The sequence below is a fragment of the Solanum dulcamara genome, chromosome 8 (assembly GCF_947179165.1).
Source record: "Solanum dulcamara chromosome 8, daSolDulc1.2, whole genome shotgun sequence".
In the NCBI taxonomy this organism is placed as follows: domain Eukaryota; kingdom Viridiplantae; phylum Streptophyta; class Magnoliopsida; order Solanales; family Solanaceae; genus Solanum; species Solanum dulcamara.
Window position 1 is genome coordinate 51590300 of NC_077244.1, and position 20645 is coordinate 51610944.

A 20645-nucleotide genomic window follows, 5' to 3' on the forward strand; every position below is an offset into this window, starting at 1 on the left:
TGTATCAGATTCTCATGTATCAAGCTTTAATGTTTTTGATACATCCTGTTTATGTATCAAGTTCAAGTTGTATTTAATCATTTTCCATGTCAATGCAGGAAATGAAGTACGTCATCAAGAAGATTCCTTCACACTCCTTGAGATTCGGCACTGCATATACGGCTAATTTTATTGATGATTTCAAATCATCAATAGGTGAAGAAGCTATACAGACTTTTTTTGGCTATTCAACAATTTAGCCGACTTTTAAGTTTTTCTCATGTATCAAACTCGAATATAAGATGAAAGTCTATGTATCAGATTCTCATGTATCAAGCTTTACTGCTTCTGATACATCTTGTTTATGTATCAAATTCTCATTTATCAAGCTTTATTGCTTCTGATACATCTTTAAATATTAAGAAAGTCCACATACCAGTGCATCTGCTACCATTACTGCAAAAATCTTGAAAAAAATAAAATTTAGACCAGAATAAGATGGGTATTTTATCTTCACTTCTCTTGTAACCCAAAAAAAATCAAAAAAATATTATGAGATATACACAGTAGTGTAAATAGGGGAGATGAAAAAAATGAAGGAAAAATATAAGAACAGAAGAACGGAGAATGGAAGGGGTGGGATGCCACGTACGATAGTGACGGAGGGATTTTCAATTTCTTTTAATAAAATAAAAAAATAGATAGTTGGAATAGAAATATCAAGAAGGTTGTAGAGAGTTGTTTGTGGCTGCGAATGAAAGTTAAGAGATGACACGTGTCAATGTCAGGCTGACCCATTAATTGAAACCGTATCTCTATCTCTCTCATAAATAGTGACACCAAAGTCTATGTGTCAACTCTATGTAAAGATTAACACCCATATCATAAGTGAAGAAGCTATACAGACTTTTTTTGGCTATTCAACAATTTAACAGACTTTTAAGTTTTTCTCATGTATCAAACTCGAATATAAGATGAAAGTCTATGTATCATATTCTCATGTATCAATCTTGAATGCTTCTGATATATCTTGTTTATGTATCAGATTCTCATTTATCAAGCCTTACTACTTCTGATATATCTTGTTCTTGTATCAGATTCTCATATATCAAACTTGTTTGCTTCTAATACATCTTGTTTATTTATCAGATTCTCATGTATCATTCTTTAATGCTTGAATCTCATGTATCAAGCTTTAATACTTTTGATACATCTTGTTTATGTATCAGATTCTCATGTATCAAGATGTAATGATTCTGATACATCATGTTTATGTATGAGATTCTCATGTATCAAGTTTTACTGCTTCTGATACATTTTTTTTATATATCAGAATCTCATGTATCAAGCTTTAGTGCTTCAATACATCTTATTTATGTATCACATTGTCATGTATCAAGATTTAATGATTCTGATACATATTGTTTATGTATCAGAGCCTCATGTATCAAGCTTCAGTGCTTCTGATACATGAGATTAACACCCATATCAAACTCGTTCTTCTTCAACTCTATGTAAAGATTAACACCCATATCTTTACGAATAATCATTGGCGACGAGTTATCTTGAACGATATATCGGATTTCAATATTTTTCACTGATTCATCTATGGTCAATTTAGCAGCGATTGTTGCTTTTAGATTCGAGTAAGATACATTGTCGCCCACTACGATTTCATCACTTTTGTATCGTTCATAACTCACCTCGGATTGCCAAACTCCAGAATGTCTCAGTAGTATCGCGATATTCATCTCGATTCGCTTGATGAAAATTAAAATTTGGATTGAATTTTTTGTTCGCAGTTATGCTCTGTTTTTTGAGTTTTTCTTCCTCTTCATAACTGTTATGTTTTTTAAGGATTATTTCCCTTAATTAGCACGGTAATTGATTGAAACAACCAATCTTAACTTAAATTACGTTACTATCCATAAATAACTCAACAACATTAATTATTCTACACTCAAAACCTGATGTATCAGCAAAATAAGTAATGTATAAGAAATATGGAAAAAAAAGGGAAATCGGATAAATTAAGAAAAATGAGGGATATATTGTAATTGGGCTTTTTCACTATAGGATTTAGGTAAAGTTCCCAAGAATAATATATAGGCTATTGAAGAAATAAAAAATTACAAGCTACTAGTTCGAATCCGAAACAAAGATACAAGTATATTTTAGGGGGTTTTCGATAACAAAATAAAGATACGAGATAAGAGGGTGGTAAGAACAATACCTTTTTCATGGAAGAACACCAAGGAGATTTGAGAGTGGGAAGTCAATCAACATCTATACGATCCATTGCAAATTAGTTTCTTACAATCTCACATAATCATGGGTCAAATCAAACATGCCTTGCACTCGCAATTATCCACCTATTCTCTCGATCGTAGGCAAATATTTCTCAACCAGTTCTTTCGAACCTATCTAAGTGTCAATAAAAAAATCTAATTTTAGACAATGTAAGAATTTTACTATGTTTAGCTCAAACCCAATAATTGAGAAATTAATCTTCAAATAAGCACCAATCAATCTTTTCCGACTTCAATTCTCTTTTTCAAATTAAATCGAACTAAATGGGAAAGTCCTGAGAGTGATCAAATCCTTTGGAAAGCAATTAAAACATGAAATTGATTAGATAATTAAAGATCCATTTCATCTATAAGAAAAATATTCAACTATTTATAGAAGCACAAGATGAAAATCAACAACCCAACAATTGTTTATCACTAACACAATAATCCAAATCAGCAATTAACAACTACACCTAAAAATAAGCATTGCAAATCATAGAATTGAAGAAAGGGTGAAAACCAATTACAATCAAATCATTCAATCTTCACTGAAGGTGTTAGTTGTAGAAGCTTGCTCTCAAAAACTAGGTCAAAGTTCAGATATATCCAAGCATCTTCTCCAAAATGGTTGTGCATGAGTGTATAATGTGAATTGGGATAAGAAAATGTGAATTTCCAGAACTGCCTTGAACTTCTGGTACTTTTTCTTCTCCGCGTTCGCGGATGCTTGTTCGTGTTCGCGGATGCTTGTTCGCGTTCGCGAGGTCAGCATTGACTGAACCTCCGCGTTCGCAGGTCAGTTGATTGCATTCGTGGGGTGAATGTTGACTGTTCTTTGACCGCGTTCGCATGGTAAATTTTGACTAGTCTTCGCGTTCGCGGATGAATTGACCGCCTTTGCGCAGAACAATTGTGCTGCCAGTTTTGTCTTTTTGTTTCAGCCTTTATTTTTGCCTAAATTTCATTACTTTCCATCAAAATTCCTTGTCAACCAAAATATACCTGAAACAAACACCATTCAAAGGATAATTAGCCTCAAAACTCTAGATTAACAACACAAAATTATAAGAAAAAAGATACCAATGAGTCCAAAATTCCCAACTCATCTTTAATTTGTCTTTCAAATGGATTGGTGTTCAAATGAACTGGTCTTTAGTTTTTTCCTTTAGAAATCAAACTTCAAGACACGGATCATAACTTGTGGGATGGTATGATACAAAAATATAAACTTATACGCTGCGAAAAAAATATTTATCTAAAAGAGCTAGAATTAAAGATCAACACAAAATTGGCACAAAAGTGTGCAAAATGGCCACGCATGGAGCCGTTAATCTTGTATGCTTATCTTGCGACTTAAGAAGATTGAGTCGCCTTCCCTCACACAAGAGAGTCACCACTTCTCTTATTTGCCTACTAATTTTACCCAAATCTTGAAGCAACAGTCAATTCTAATTGTGAATTATTTATGGTGATCATTTTCTTGATGATATTTGTTGTAAAATTTTGTTTACACTTGCTCTTTGTTTAACAATGCGATAATGAATTTTAGTTGATCCATCATCACATCTAAATTATGGTTTGCTTTTCAATTTACACAAATGCAGGTTAACAGTATAATATGCTCTCAGCCAGTTCGGCGTGTATACAACTCAGTAGACAGCCAAAGTTAAAGAAGCACTCCAAAATTATCAATCCACTCTAGTTTAAAAGAAATATCACTGGGTAAACCAAATTATTAACAGACATGCACTGTGAAGTAAATAGATGTCACAAATCAAACTCTCTCCCCTTCTCGGGGTAACAAGACAACACACTGAAAAAAAAACGACAGTGAGCCAGACGAGAAGATGGCATTCTAATGGTGCATTCTTCTGGTTGCATGTATGTGTCACCTTTTTGACATATTCAGCGATCGAAGGAATCAATCAACCTTCAGTTAGACCATACATGGATCAGCCCAAAACTGTTTCCAGTATAGATCTCATTGTGCTCTTCATCATAGAAAAGGGCAGTGATATCTTCCAGGGCTTCTGCAACTGTGCTCCTAATTCTGGAAGCTTGGATACGCTTCTTAGCGTTGCAACTTCTGCCACCATGCTCATTGCAACGGGTACTGCAACTGCAATCAACTGCGGTACGGCTGTCGGTTGCTTTTATTTTAGCAAGGCATTTGCCTGTCAAGATGTTGCTGATATTGATCGATCCCGCTGAAAAAACAGATCATCATTTTCAGAGATCTATAAACAAGCATAGAACATCAAAAATAAAATCATGAGGCAAGCATCAAAATCTAGTGACACCCTACTCCCAACCATCCAGATCATGACTCATGACCACATCATTTACTTCGTTTCTCCAAGCTTAGCAATGCGAGTGAAACAAAATATTGTTAAGAGAACAAATTAACATAAAAGGCATATCAGCTCTAATCATTTTTTTAACAAGGAGCTCTAACCATATTTATCACTCCCCTCCAGACTTTTTTATATTGATTTTTTAGCTTGGGCACACCCCTTGAAAATTCACACTCCAAGAAAGTAGAGAGGTACAACAACATCCAACCCAATATAGTCCCAACTTGTGGGTCCGAAGAGTGTGGATTGCATGCAGATTTTACCCCCACCTTTGCCGAGTAAAGAGATTGTCTCTGATAGACTTTCAACCCAAGAAAATTGTTTTTCAAAACATGGTTTGAAAGGAATTCCAGAGTAAAAGGCTATGATGAAAATATTGAAGAAATAAAAAGTACTAATAGTAAAAATAGTAGAGATAACCAAAGTAAAAGAAACAACAATAGTAATAAAATCGAAGAACCAAGGAAATGCTAGCAAAATAATAACAACAATACTGATAAGGGAACAGATAGGTACTCCAGCCTAGAGCTCTGCTCTACCATTGGGAAGACAGAAAATGCTAGACTACCTGCTAATCGTCTATCCTAATTCACGACTTCCATGCTCTCATATCTAAGGTTGTCCTCAGTGAACTGAAAATGTGTCATGTACTGTCTAATCACCTCTCCCCATTTCTTCCTCGATCTACCGCTACCTCTCCTCAAACCCATCACCATCAAACTCTCGCACCTCCTCACTAGGGCATCTATGCTCCTCCTTTTCACATGCCCGAACCATCTTAACCTTGCTTCCAACATCTTACCTACTAATCGTCTATCCTAATTCCCGACTTCCATGCTCTCATATCTAAGGTTGTCCTCAGTGAACTGAAAATATGTCATGTACTGTCTAATCACCTCTCCCCATTTCTTCCTCGATCTACCGCTACCTCTCCTTAAACCCATCACCATCAAACTCTCGCACCTCCTCACTAGGGCATCTATGCTCCTCCTTTTCACATGCCCGAACCATCTTAACCTTGCTTCCAACATCTTATCCACCGCAGAAGTTACTCTCACCTTGCCATGTATATCTTCATTCTTAATTTTGTCTCTTATAGTATACACACACATTCATCTATGCATCATCACTTTTGTTACCTTCATCCTCTAAAGGTGCGAGTTCTTTACTGGTTAACACTCCACCTCGTACAACATAGTCAGTCTAACAACCACTCTAGAACTTACCATTAAGTCTTGGTGATACATTCTTATCACATAGGACATCGGATGCATGCCTCTATTTCATCCACCCTTCTCAAATACAGTGTGTGGCATCCTTGTTGATCTCCTCATTTCTTGGATTATATACCCAAGATCCGAGAAGTTCCCCTCTCGAGGATGACTTATGCATCATCATCACTCTTGCTCTACTTCCTTACACTGATCTTGCACTCCATGTGCTCCGTTTTAGTCCTGCTCAGCCAAAAACCTTTAAACTCTAGGGTTTGTCTCCAAATTTCCAGTCAATTATTAACTATGTCGTGTGTCTTGTCGATCAATATTATGCCATTTCCAAATAACATGCGCCATGAGACTTCCTCTTGAATGTCTTGTCATTTCATAAGGCAATTCATCCATCACCAAGGTAAACAAAAACAAGTTGGGAGCTAATCCTTAGTGCAACCCCATCTTGGTTGGAAAATGATTGAGTCTCCTCCCACTACACTCACTCTGGTTTTGGCTCCATCGTCCATGTCCATAAATCACTCTAATATATACCAATATACCATAGGTACACCACTAGACTCCATGTACCTCCATAAAACCTCTCTCGAGACTTTATCATATGCCTTTTTAACGTCAATGAACATCATATGTAAGTCGTTTTTCCTCTCCCTAAATTGCTCCACCAATTTCCTTGAAAGATGAATGACTTATGTTGTCGATCACCCCAACATGAATTCGAATTGGTTCTCAGAATTACACACATTCCTCCTGATCCTCATCTCGACCACTCTTTCCCAAACTTTCATGACTTTGTAGTTTGATACTCCTATAGTTGTTGCAATTTTGTACATCGTCTTTGTTCTTATACAATAGAATCATTGTACTCCACCTCCCTTTTTCATGCACTTTAGTCATCTTGAAAATGACACTAAACAACCCAATTAGCCACTCCAAACCCATTTTGCCTGCGCTCTTCCATAATTCTGCAAGAATCTTGTTTTGGTCGGTCGCTCTGCCCCCTCTCATCTTATGAATTGTCCCTTAACCTCCTCAAACTTGAAATGCCTGCAATAACCAAATCTCGATGGCGCACATAGTGCTCGAAATCACCCAGCACAATATTCTTGTCTCCTCCTTCATAGAGTTCATGGAAGTACACTTGTCATCTTCGTTTAATGTGTGCCTCTTCCACTAGTACTTTGCCATCCTCATATTTAGTCAGTGTTTTGGTAAGTGGGGCGCGGTAAAAAGCGATGAGGGCTCACTTCAATGAAGTGTGAAGCGAAGCGCACACTTTTTTCAAATAAAACGCTATTTAGTACAAAGCAAAAATATTAAATATGCATAGATAAATAAGCAAGAACTCAATAGAAGTAACATATTAAGAAAATCTTTCAATTCTTATGTTAAAAAGTAAATAATATATCCTAGAAATAGATAGTCGATAATCTTATTAAGTCATAAAAGAGACAGAAGTCACAGAACAACAAAAAAGAGGGGGAAAATCAAAGACAGAATAGAACAACAAAGACAAAAAACAAAGACAAATCACAGAGTATTGCAGCGCATTAGTAAAGTAGATGATATTGCAAATCAGGAAAAAAAAACATAGCATAAAGAAAGATATGCAAATCAGAGAAAAAAAGCAGAGCATAGTGCAGTGCAGTAGCCAGTAACAGAGAAGCTTAAAAGAAAATCCCATCAAGGTCGCAGCAGAGAAACAGAAAGAGAAGAAGAGAAAAACAAAAGAGGAAGAAAAAGAAGAAAAACTTACCTTGAGTCGCAGTAGTCACATAAGTCGCAGCAGTCACACAATATAGGGAAATATTTGGAAAAACTTACTGTAAGTAGTTTTACAAAAATTAAAAAAACCGATTAACACTTTCCTCACTTAAGCGAGCTTTTTCTCACTTCAAACAAAAGCACGCTTCTCGCTTCAGTCCCAGAAGCGCACGCTTCTTCACCATTACATCACTCCAACGTTGTCGCTTCACTCTTAAAGTGAGCGCTTCGTCGCTTTTAATAACACGGTATTTAATGCACCTCACTTAGTCTAAGTCGCGAGCTCTCCTCTCCTTCGTGAGCCTATTTAACTTCTTTACCCCACCTTTGTCCTCTAATTCTTCATACAAGTGTTCAATGTAGTCATTTTAGCCGACATAACCATCATCCTCCCTTCCTTTTTCATAATCTTATGTCTCTCCATGTTTGCTCTCCACCAACTTCATTTAAGCAGCCTTCTTGCTTTCCACTTTCCCCTGAACCTCCCCATTCCACCACCAATCTCCTTGGGCCTCATTTGTTTGTACTTAATAGAAGTCTAAATCCTAATCATTCAGATCCAGCCCATTAAGTATGTTTGATTTTTAAGCCTGAATCTTAATCATCAATATTCAGCCCATTAAGTCCATTTGTTTATTTTTTTAAAAGCCTCTTAATAAATCTAAAAAGACCGGTAAGTTTTCATAATCTTTACAAGTATTTTGTTTAGTATTTTTTTTATATTAACAATTTTTTTGGGTGTATTGATGTTGATTAAGAACTCAAAATTTCTGAGGTAAAAAATACTAGTCAGGGTTAAAAACAACAAATATAGAAAATATATAATTATGTATATACTTGAGGTCTCTTATTAAAATTTTGTTTTAGACCACTAATTTTATTGATTCTTTGATCATCAAACCACGCTTGTAACCTCGCTTGTGAGATTACACTAGATATATTGTTATTGTATTTTAACCTCCCGATACATGCGAATCAAAGAGTTGGAGAAAGAAGTAATATCATAACATACTATTACTAGATTAGTTTTTGCTTCTATTTCTAAATATGAACGGTTTTTTCCTCTATTTTTTAAATCTTTTTATCTGGATTGTCTTTGTTTAGTCACTTTTGGTTGCATCAATTCGTATGTTATATTTATTATATTTTAACATTTCAGTTATAGAACAATCTAATGAAAATTCAAGAGTGGTTTGAAAAAACCTGGAGGTAGATAAGACTTTTTTAGAAAATTGTATTCAAAAAAAAATTTTAAACAAGAGATTTGGAAGTAGTTTGAAGTTAAACTCATGGAATAAGATTAAAATAGGCCAAGATTATAAACATGTAAAATATACAATTATGTATATACTTGAGCTCTCTTATTAAAAGTTTGTTTTAGGCCAATAATTATATTGAGACTCTTTGATCAACAAACCTGATTTCAGAAGAGGTAGGGGTATGCCGAAGAAATATTGGGGAGAGATGATTAGACAAGACATGGTGCAGCTACAGCTTACCGAGGACATGACCCTAGATAGGAGGGTGTGGAGGACCCACATTAGGGTAGAAGGCAAGTACATAGTCTTGTTATTCTCCCTTATTAGTAGGCGCATTAGCGCAATATAATTTCTTGTTCTCTAATTTGTGCTATTATCTATTACTTTCTGTACTTTGATTACTCTATTTTATCTGTGTCGCTCTCGCTATATGCTTTCACATATCGCTTTGAACTTCTTAGCCTTATCTCACCTCTTTTTATGCTTTTATTGAGCTGAGGGTCTTTCGAAAACAGTCGTCCTACCTTGGTAGGAGTAAGGTCTGCTTACACTTTACCCTCCCCAGACCCCACATTGTGGAATTTCACTGGGTTGCTGTTGTTGTTGTTGTTGTTTGATCAACAAACCCCGCTTGTGAGATTGCACTAAATATGTTGTTGTACTTTAATCTCCAAATAAATGTGAATCGAAGAGTTGGAGAAAGAAGTGATATCATAACATACTATTACTAAATTAGTTTTTGCTTCTATATTCTATAAAAATATGAAAGAATTTTTTTCTTCTTTTGATTTTTTTATCTTGATAGTCTTTGTTTAGTTACTTTTGGTTGCATTTGTTCATATGTTAGAAATGAGATTTTTATACTATTTTATTGATATCGTGTTTAATTCAAATGCACATTCAAATATTCAAAAACAATCGTAATCATTCAATTTATTTGCTTTCTCATAACGCTTTGAACTTCTTAGCCTTATCTGACCTCTTTTTATGCTTCTTTTGAGCCGAGGGTCTCTCGGAAACAGCCGTCCTACCTTGGTAGGAGTAAGGTCTGCATACACTTTACCCTCCCCAGACCCCACGTTGTAGATTTCACTGGGTTGTTGTTGTTGTTGTTGTTGTTGTAATCGTAATCATTCAGTGTTCGATCTAGAGACCTAATCTTAATATTCAAATGTGTATACAGATCTAGACATCTAGATCTTAATGCACATCTTAATATTCAAATGCTTATTCAAATTCAGACGTCTTAATCTTAATATAAACAAATGAGGTCTTAATATCCCCCAAAGTTCCCCTGCAAGATCAGTAAGTGTCTTCACTAAATTACCCTCATAAAAATTTGTACCTATTTAATACAGTTTCCTGGTTACGTAAAATTCACTTATGTAAATAAGGGTAAAGTTGGAAGGAAAAAAATAGTACCCTCTTGATTAAGTAAAAAACATTTATTTTGGACTAAATATAAAAGCTAGAACCACCATTTAAAAGGGACCGAAGGGAGTATGATATAATTTCACGTCCAAAAATCTATTGCACTTGCCAAACAGCAAGAAATACTGTTAAATTATCATACTGACGTACCAGTTGCTTCTGATAAGGGCTCATCAGAATCAGCTTTGCAATATGAAATAATAAGGTCCTGATCACTAGTAATATAAATGTTGTTTGTATTGCAGTCAGGGTGCCATAATAAATGATCCTCAAATGAAGTCACAAGCTCCCCACGGAAGTTCCAAACAGCTACTGTTCTATTTCTGAACGTCAAGAATAACTGATTCTCGTATAGAAATATGAATGCTGATGGGGTCATGAACTCGGCTCTGCTGACTTCTGTCAACTCAGAATTGCGGACCTATTAAATTCAACAGCTATAAGATTTGATGATAAAGGAAGCTAAAAGATATTATAGAAAAGGTGCTAGTAACTCACATCAAGAATCTGAAGATTCTCATTCTCCTGTTTGACGAGAAGCTTTTCATTGAACTGTTCAATGAAATCTACCTTCTTATTTCGGTGAAGCAGATGGTTGAAAGATTTGAGAATAGTGCCATCCTCAATGGAGAGAATCTTTAGAGGAACATGGCCGCTAGCTTTGGTAAATATTAGCAGCATGATTCCTGGACTGCTAATGAGAAAAGGAAAGAGAGCAAAAATTGTAAGTCAAGATAACCAGTTCTAAAGAAATCAAACTACTGCACATTTTTGCAGAAGTGCATATGAACAAACACAACAGACCAAACTGCCAATTAGTACATTATTCCATCTATTGAAACCATCCTTTTCACTGAATTGCGACCTTCCAGATATCAAGACTTAAAAGAGCATTGTTCGTCCCAATCTCCCAGAATTAACGGAAATCTCAAAAGAATCACAACCATAATAGTTACAGTTTAATACATGAGACAAACATACAATAAATGTCACGAACATTAGGACACACAGAGAGACCCAGAAAAAGGAACAGAAAGAGTCAAAGAGACAACTAAAACAGGAGAACATCAAAAAAAAAACATCTAAAATACAATTACAAAAGCATAGGAAAAAAGGAGCTCTCTAGCAAATGTAAAATAACACACTTCCATATACTGGAAATGACATATACCGCAAGATTATGTAGAGCATTTCCATGCACACAAGTTATAACACTAATTAGATATGACAAAAATGAGCATGTCTATGCATGCTTGCAGAAGTAATGAAGTCACCTGATTTTTATCTCTTGAACGTTTTTGTCTGAGATCGAGTATAACATCGTATAATTCTTCAGGTCAAACACCTTATATATGCTGTCAAAAGTAAAAGAATTGTATAAGTACATCAAACAAATTACCAAAATTGATCATATCGTACAGGAAGAATTCAGTGCCAAAATTTTACCTATCCTGAGCAGAGTAAGTAAGAACTTTTCCATTCACGTCATCAAACTCCACAAAACCAGGCCATTTTAATGATTCAGACTCAAATAGAGCAAATCCAGCATCTGGTTTACCCCTCCTTATGTATCTAATATCATTGACACATATATTGTATTAGAACACAATAAAAATTTAGCAGAATTTGATCAAATAATAATATTAAAATCTCATACTCGATCCTTGTTGTTCTGCATTTCAAGGAACTGAAATTATCTGAAGCATAGACTGACACGGTGATTAATGAATCATTGTTTTTATTGTAAAACAAGCTTCGTATGACTTCATCTGGACTGACATTCAGAAAGCATATTCTCCTGTTTGATTCTGTACCACCAATAATGTGTGTCAATTCCCTTTCAATCACAAAGGTGCTCATAGAAGGAATATAACATTGAGAATTACAAATCTGTGTTCTTTACCTCGGCTAAATGCTGCACAGACACCAGATTGTGCAAGGGCAAAAACAATATCGCGGGCAGCAACTATCTCAATTATCTTTGACCTTTTCTTAAGAAATGGAAGTACCATCGCACAATGACCTTTTGGATCATGGGTATCATATTCCTCCTATGAACCACATATAAAAACGGTCAGTACTCAGTAGAATAACATGCTAGATGAGGGCAGCATTCTAAAATAGTGAACAACTGATTCAACTAAGGATATTTTAGTTTTTGATATTCAGGCAACCAACAATTACTACCTGCTAAACCACGGCAAGACAATATGCCATCTTAAGGAACTAACAATGAAAATTTTCACTAGAAACAGTCCAAATTTTATAAATAAGGACATATCAAAACAATATCCAAAAAATAGCGCGACTTATCCAATCTACAAAATACTTCGTATCTTTTTGCACCTTTATAGCTGTATACAAGTTTCTAGCAACATGAAAGACAACTCCAACTAACATTTGTCCAGTTATTCATGCAAAATTTAACCATCAAATGCAAATTAGGAAAAATAAAAGATAAGAATCCAAGAAAATATTACAAATTGCTCAGACAATGAATAGACTGCAAAATCACAATAGAATGCACATTGTAAGGAAATAAGTCATGCTGTATGGAAACGTACGATAAGACGAATAAGCAGCAACCTCATCCTAGGAAAACAAGCCGCTAAACAAAGATGCAAAGAGCACCTCCCCTGTGTTTTTAAACCACTAGTTGCCTACCATGGATGGTCCAAAAACTTATCCATTAAGAAAGCAACTGGTGAGCTACTTGTCAACATAATTATTCAAAATTGTAGGCATAAATTGAAACTAGATGTGTTGCACAACCTACAAATCAGATCACCTAATATTGGGTTCCACTACATTGTGGACAGAAGATATCACAATTCCGATGCAACATAATCTCAGAACATCGTTTACCTATCTAATAAACCATATTGTTGCCTAATAAATACTCCCTATGTTCCCTTTATATAACACTCTTTCCTTTTTAGTTTGCTTCATAAAAGCATGGAGTCTTTCTATATGTGGGATCTCTTTAACTTTAAACTTCTTGTTTTTTTATTTTTTTTATGACAAAGGAAATCCGCAACCGCTACCCTTTTGGTGCGCATAGGGTAAAACCCTCATTCCTATGCAATAGCTCGCAAACCACACAATAGAGATAACACACACTAGGCAAGCCCGATGCGACGAGCTCAACCCAGAAGGCAAACCCCTTGCTTTCGCTGGTAAGGGATTTCGAACTTGAGACCTCCAACATGGAAGTTCCAAGCTCAAACCATTGGGCCACCCCGAAGGATACTTTAAACTTCTTATTTTATCCTTAATGGTTTGCTCTTATGGTCATAGAAATGTCATGAAAGGTATAAAACCACAAGATCTTTTTGGTTTGGCTAAGTTTTAGAACCACAAGTCCTACGGGTACTTTTAGTATGTGTCAAATGTCTTTTTTAAACTCAATCCTCAGTTAAACACAACAACAACAAACGCAATGTAATCCTAAAAGTGGAGTTTGGAAAGGGTGATGCTCAATTAAAAACCACAATACAAAATGAAACAAAGGGACTAGCAAATATAATTTCTGCAAAGTAATTTTGTTGTATGTTGGTCATATTAATGCAACACGTTAAACTTCAGAACGAAGATTCTAACAAACACTCAATTAAGGAAACTACATTTGAACATAATAAGGGGAATGAAGTGGAGTATGAGGCTAATTTGCAAGGGAATGGAGAAAAAAGCACAGAGTTAAGAACTGAGGAACAAAAGGAGAAGAAGTAGAAGAGAAGAGAAGAATCACACAGGATTCTGATTGTTATGCATTCTACTTTGCCAAAACCAAAGGATACATATAAACTTTTATAGGAAATGTTGAAGAAGAGACATGAAAAGAAACCAAATTTAATAGTTAGTCAAGATCTGGTGGACGGTTTTCAAGATTTACTCATCAAGAAACGGTGATTCTAATGAAAATTTAATTCCTAAGGATAGAATTTGTATTTACATCTGCATCGAATTTTGATTTCCCTTCCCCTTATTATACTTCCTAAGCCTTCTTGAATTACCATTTACATTATGTGATATTACCATTTCTGTTTATACTACGCTTATTTAAAGAAAAAGGCATTGACAGTAAACACAAAAGACTTCACATTTTATTCTATTTCAATGAGGAGTTTGCACTCACACTCAATATGATACATATTACAGCACAGCCACAAAAGTGTACAACTAATATTGCAACTAACACCGTGTTTCTTCTCTCCAATGAGGATATAAGGTTGTCTACATTCGCCTTTTCTAGCCAGCCTGAGCAGGTGCTTTCCAACACTGGTTCTGCGAGATGGATATACTTTTTCCTCCCCACATCCAATTTCAAATGGCTTGGGAAACTCTCCTTTTTCTACTTGCTAATGAAACAAAGTGAATAATCATTGCCTATCTGCATTCTAAATCCCATGTGTGTACTCTCTTACTTACATATTGGTCAAGATCAATGCTGAACTATTCACGTGAATAAATTTGGTCAATTGGGTACATATGTACTATTTTTACATGTAAAATTTAGTTCTCTGAGATCACTATCATTAAAAGCAATTTATCAACAGTGGAAATAACTCCATTCAGCCTCATTCATATAACCAAAACCCCAAAAGAAAATGTGCACTCTTTAAACTTGGTGAATGCATAATCAGCTAATAACATACTGAATCGAGAAAGAACACCTTAAGCTTATATATCTGAGACCATTCCCATGTTAAATCTTCAGCTCATCCTTACTAATAATATTCATAGTTTTAGCACAAATTTTATAGTTGAGAACCGAGCACCTCTCATATACACCACCTAAGAAATAATAGTTTGTCTGTTTTACACTAAAGGACCAATATGACTTATCAATAAATAAATAAATAAACAAAGGACTGATATGCAACCCAACTCTATTAAGTGAAGCCTAAACTACAGAAATCACCTAGATGAGCAGCAGAAAAGACACTAAAAGTAAATCTAATTAAAACACCTGGATCTGTAAACATACACAATTCAAAAATGTCTATCAACATTGTGCTTTCAATATTCCAAACCAGAGCCCCAACTTCATTAACAGCAAATATTTTCCGCTTTTACACCCATAAAAGGACAACTATACAATGCATGTCACACTTTCTGAACAAAAACAATATACGGCTTCTCCACTTCTATGCTCTGTTTTCCCTATAAACCTTCAGCAACAAACTCTTGATGAACAGACTGTTCATGTGCGAATCTTCAACAACAATCCCGTACTACTAGCAGCAACAGTGGCAGAGCTAAATATTTATTCAAAAAATTATTAGAATTTCACACCTAGGATTTGAAAATGTGACCAGAAGGAACTTTTTAACCCAATTTGCCTCTTCACTAAAATTCTCCCTTATCTCCAGGGGATTCAACATTTTATAGATAACCAACAAAAAACTACGATCGTTTTACCTATTTGGGCAATGATATTTAAAAAAAAATAGATTGTGCATCATAATTTTTCAACAAAGGGTATTAAATTAAACCCCTTCCCTCTACCTAGTTCTTCCCTTGATCAGCAAGCTAAGACACAAGAATCTCTTCTTTACTCATGTATCTCTTTTAAGGAAATACAGAATTTTGCATTCGTAGCATCCAACAAAGGTTTAAAAGACTAATTAGGAACCGATGTATGTGTTTTTAAGCCACCCTTAGAAAGATCTAGCATCAAAGCAACCTTATTTTAGGTCATAAACTCAAGAAATGCCATAGCAGCACTCTCGATTTCTCTCTTGGTTGACGCATGATCTGAGTTTTGTGTTTGGTTTTCCTTTCATTTGTCTGAAGAAATCTTTTGCTCAGTTCTAATTATTTCTTTGTCTCTTGATCCTTTTATTATAGGCATGTATGATCATCCCCTTCATGGATTAATGAAAATTTGCTCCCCTGAACTCAAGAAGAATTGTCTAAGTTCTCCCATTTGCCTCATTGTTTATCTTGTAATCATTAGATTCAGCTACATCACCTTAAAATCAATAACCCCCAAAACCCCAAAAGAAGTCCATTTCAACTAGACTTTTTCAACCTCAACTCATAAGCATAGGAGCTCAACTAAGAATAACTGAGAAGACAAAATTGAGCAGAAGATCCAACAAACCTGTAAGTGTATATTCCGAAAACGCTCTTGGGCATCGCTCATACTGAAAGAACGGTCTCTCTTGGAACCAATCTCTCTCCGTTGAAGCTTCTTAACACTGTTGACGAACCCATCCATTCCACCGCGTGGTCGCTTCTTCGCCACTACCCTCCTCCCACAACATGGGCGAGGACTAGCAGTTATCCTCCTTCCATCCATCCCAAAATCACAAAAACAGCTCAAACAAGAGATTCCACTAAAAATCCCAAACCCTAACACAGATATGTATCAGGTCTTCTGGAGTTTAGAGTAAAAAACAGACGTGGGTTTCCATGTTTAAACCCTAACTTTCAAATACCCATGAAAAAGGTAAGATTTTTACAGTAGTTCGTTGCGCGGACAGAGACACTCACTCACCAAACAGCAAAACTTCAGGGAAGAAACTTCGTTGAAAGCTGTTTTGGGGGAACTGGGCATGAGGTATAGACCGGTAAAGGGATATGAGATTACTTTACTTCCTATATAGTAACAATTTCAGCCGGAAAATGGAAGAGTGAGTGAAACACTGTAGGGATTTTGGAACAGGGGAGAGAGGGAGAGAGGGAGAGAGGGAGAAGAATTTGTCGGAATTTGAAAGAGCGTCAACAAGGGACTTGATTTCAAAATATAAATCTTCAAAGCCTTTTCACGGTACAGCAAATTACCTCACGACTACTTTTGCATTTTACAGAGTTTAAAGAAAGGTCAAAAATATAATTAAATTATTAAAACAAAATGAGTTTTATATTTGAATTATTGAAGGCGTGAGTTTATGATTTAAACTACCATTTAATGGTTAAAGATCTGTCACGTGAAAACTTTTCATCTTGCAAAACTAAAAAAATTAATGTTAAATCAAAAGTTAAGATTAAAGATTAAAAATTATCACCGTATAAATTAATTTACTCTCCACCGGGACACCTATCATCTTCTTCTTCAACTTCTTAGTCATGGCCTCGTCTCAGTCGTGGCGTCGATATCTCCCGCTGGGATGGGGAGAGTTTAGAATTTTAAAGAAATTAATTAAAAAAATATACATAAATATATCAGTTAATAGAGTCGCTACATATGTCAGATGAACGAAATCTTTATAACCAAACGCGCCTAGAAATGTTTGTAGACAAACATTTGATCTATTCCGCATCTATGAGTATTTCACTAATCATTGGTGATAGTTCAGATAAAAAAATTCATACTTTCGATAGTTCATGTATGAGACTCAAAAAATTGAGATAATTATACTTGTGTTTTTTATCTTTAACGATATTTTATATCTAAACTAGTTAGTGTACTTTGCACATGCCCCAATAACATTAATTTTAAGGTAAAGTTCATAAATATATAATAAAGTAATTCTATTTGCACCAAATAGAATCAAGTTTTTATTTACATAAAACAAATCTAAAATTAGTGATATATGTATAGATAACAAGAATTATTTTCAACGAAATAACCATATGTATATGTTATGTATCGATATTGTATAAATAGTGTACACTCGTATATGGATGATGTATAACTATATATCAAAGATGTATATATATTTATATACATTATTGATATTATAAAGTACACATTATACACCGATTTTTTTCAATCCCAATTAACTCAAATCTCTTCTAAATAATTCCAAAATTATATATGAATTCCTCTTACTGTTTTGAGTCTTTGATATATCATTCACTTGAAAGAATTCATGTTTACGACATGTCGAACTTTGAACATAGAAGAAGAAGCCGAAGAAAAGGGAAGAGGAAAACAACGAAGAAATGAGGAAGAAGAAGGAGGAGGGAAGAAGAAGCCATTAATGGCTTAAAGAAGAATACCAAAAAAGGCGAAGAAAAAAGTGTGAATTGCACTTAACTTGCAATTGAAAAGCGTCGAATGGACATTTTTGGTAAAATTGATAATTTGATTATTTTGGGTAAAGATTTATGATTGAAGGGTCACATTGCTTAATCAAACTGTAGAGACCTCCCCTCCCTCCCCCCTCCATGCTCATTGGTATGGGAAACCATTCCCCTTCTCTACAAGGGGCGACGTCAACACAGTCAACACCTAAACCCATCTCAGCTATAAAAACGACTGCATTTAATGAAACATTAATGAGATCTGATGTGGCGAGATTTGAATCTGGGAAAATGAAATATGACAAGGTGGAATATCAGGAGCGAGACCCAACCCTATAATGGTCTAAATTCTTCTGGAGGAGGATGAGATGATTGGGTCTAAGGAGCAAAAGCCCTGAATAAATTTTTTCAAAGGTAATAAGCTAGTGGAGAAAGGTGCGAGTTTGCTGTTCATAGCCCCTAAAGTCCAGGATGGACAAAAGATTGTGGAACTTCTGGAAACTGAAACTGATGGGAAGAAGGAGAAGTGGAAAGCTGCTCTCATATTATATGTGATTGGTATAACACCTGCTATTGCTAGTATAGTAAAGCTTATTAGAAGCAAATGGGACCTTACGACTAAGCCGAAAGTGTATTATCATAGTGATGAATACTTTTTCATAAAATGTAGTTGTCTAGAGTATAGAAATGATATCTTTTTCATTGGACAATAGATGTTCAATACTGGTCCATAGATGTTCGATACTAGACCAATTGTCATCAAGCTTAGACTCCTGATATTGATTTTGTCGTCGAGGTGCTAAAAACGATCTCATTGTGGGATACAGTTTCTGAACCTACCCCTGAACTATTAGAGTATGGAATCCCTCAATAAAATAAGTAGTAGATTGGGACACCCTCTATATATGGATGAATGTACCACGCAATTAGAAAGAATATCATATGCAAGAGTTTTGGTGGAAATGGACATAATATGACCCTTCCCTAGCGTGATATTGGTTCAAGATCATGATGATAGGCAATTTGAGCAAAGGATCTAGTACGATTGGAACCAGTGTAGTATGACTCATGTTGTCAACTTGGTCACGATTGTTCCAACCAAAACCAGTAGAACCAAACAACAACCCCCAAGGATCACTCACACAAATCCTCAAGGTGGAGGGAAACAACAGAACCCTAACCAACATGCTAGTGTACAAAAAACCAAAAAACAACTACTCTTATACGATCAAGATCCTATAAAAATAAGTAAGACTGGAAGGACAAAGTGGAGGAAGATCAGGTGAAGGGAAAACCTCGAGAGAAGACTCTCTAAGGAGATAGAGTAGTGGAGAATGACTAGCAAATGATCAAATGAAAATTCAAAGGTGCTTCAACATCCAAGCAGGATATCATATCCACTATTAATGTTTTTGAGGTACTATAACCTGAACTGTACATGGAACTGTAGGACAATGGGCAAACAAATGGGGTGGTGGCCTCCCTTTAACCATTATTTCTTAACACTGTCCAGCACATGGAATGTGAGGGGCTTTAATTAATTGTACAAACATCCGAAAATGAATAAATTTCTCAAGGAAAATGATGTAGGCTTTATTGCCATTCTAAAGCATAGAGTTACGGCTAAGCGTGCAAGCAATGTTATCAAGAGGGTAGTACAAGGATGGAGTAGGGGGCATAATTGTAATAACACAGGACAAGGCATGATATGAATGCTATGGGATCAAAATAAACTAAATATCAATGTAGATTTTATGCATTGTCATATCTCAATTGGTGAGCAACAATTTTATCTAAATGTTGTATATGGATTGCACTCTGTGGCTACTAGGAAAGAACTATGGATTGAAATTGAAAAGGTGTACCTCCTCACTATTGACCCTTGTATCCTTATGGGGGACTTTAATGCTATTACAAAAATAGATGATATAATCAATGGATCTATGGTCCAAGAACCTAAAATTAGAGACTTCATGCAGTTCATACAGAATACTTGTAACGACTCATTCCTGTCATTATGAGTAAGCCAATGGAAAAGTGATTTGGGCTAGAAAACTTTTGAGTAGTAACTTAGAAATTTTGAGACTAGGCCAGACTTTGATGAAATCTGAGTCAGGTGAGGTCTAGGGCAATTTGATAATATATTGGGGTTGATTTTTGAGTTTTGATTATTTGATATATTAGCTAAGACGTTAAGGAGTCCACAGGGCCTTACGGAAGTGAATTCGGGTGAGTAGAACTCCCGAAATCAAATTTGACGTGAAGGGGTTATTTTAGAATATCAAGGTTTAAGGTTGTGTTGCAAAATATGGACTTGGGACACGAATTCCAAGTTTCCTTCTTTGTGCAAGCCTCCATAACGGGCTT

At 35.4% G+C, this 20645-nt stretch overlaps 1 protein-coding gene across 1 annotated transcript; it reads right to left on the minus strand.

Annotated features, from left to right (window-relative positions):
* Positions 1-3936: 3936 nt before the first annotated feature.
* LOC129899129 (uncharacterized) lies at positions 3937-17033 on the minus strand. The gene is made up of 8 exons (XM_055973951.1): positions 16411-17033; positions 12208-12355; positions 11962-12112; positions 11751-11876; positions 11579-11659; positions 10803-10995; positions 10455-10725; positions 3937-4477 (listed from the first exon to the last, which is right to left on the minus strand). The coding sequence occupies exons 1-8, from the start codon at positions 16606-16608 to the stop codon at positions 4203-4205; spliced, it is 1443 nt and encodes a 480-aa protein (XP_055829926.1). The 5' UTR covers positions 16609-17033; the 3' UTR covers positions 3937-4202.
* Between the last annotated feature and the right edge of the window lie 3612 nt (positions 17034-20645).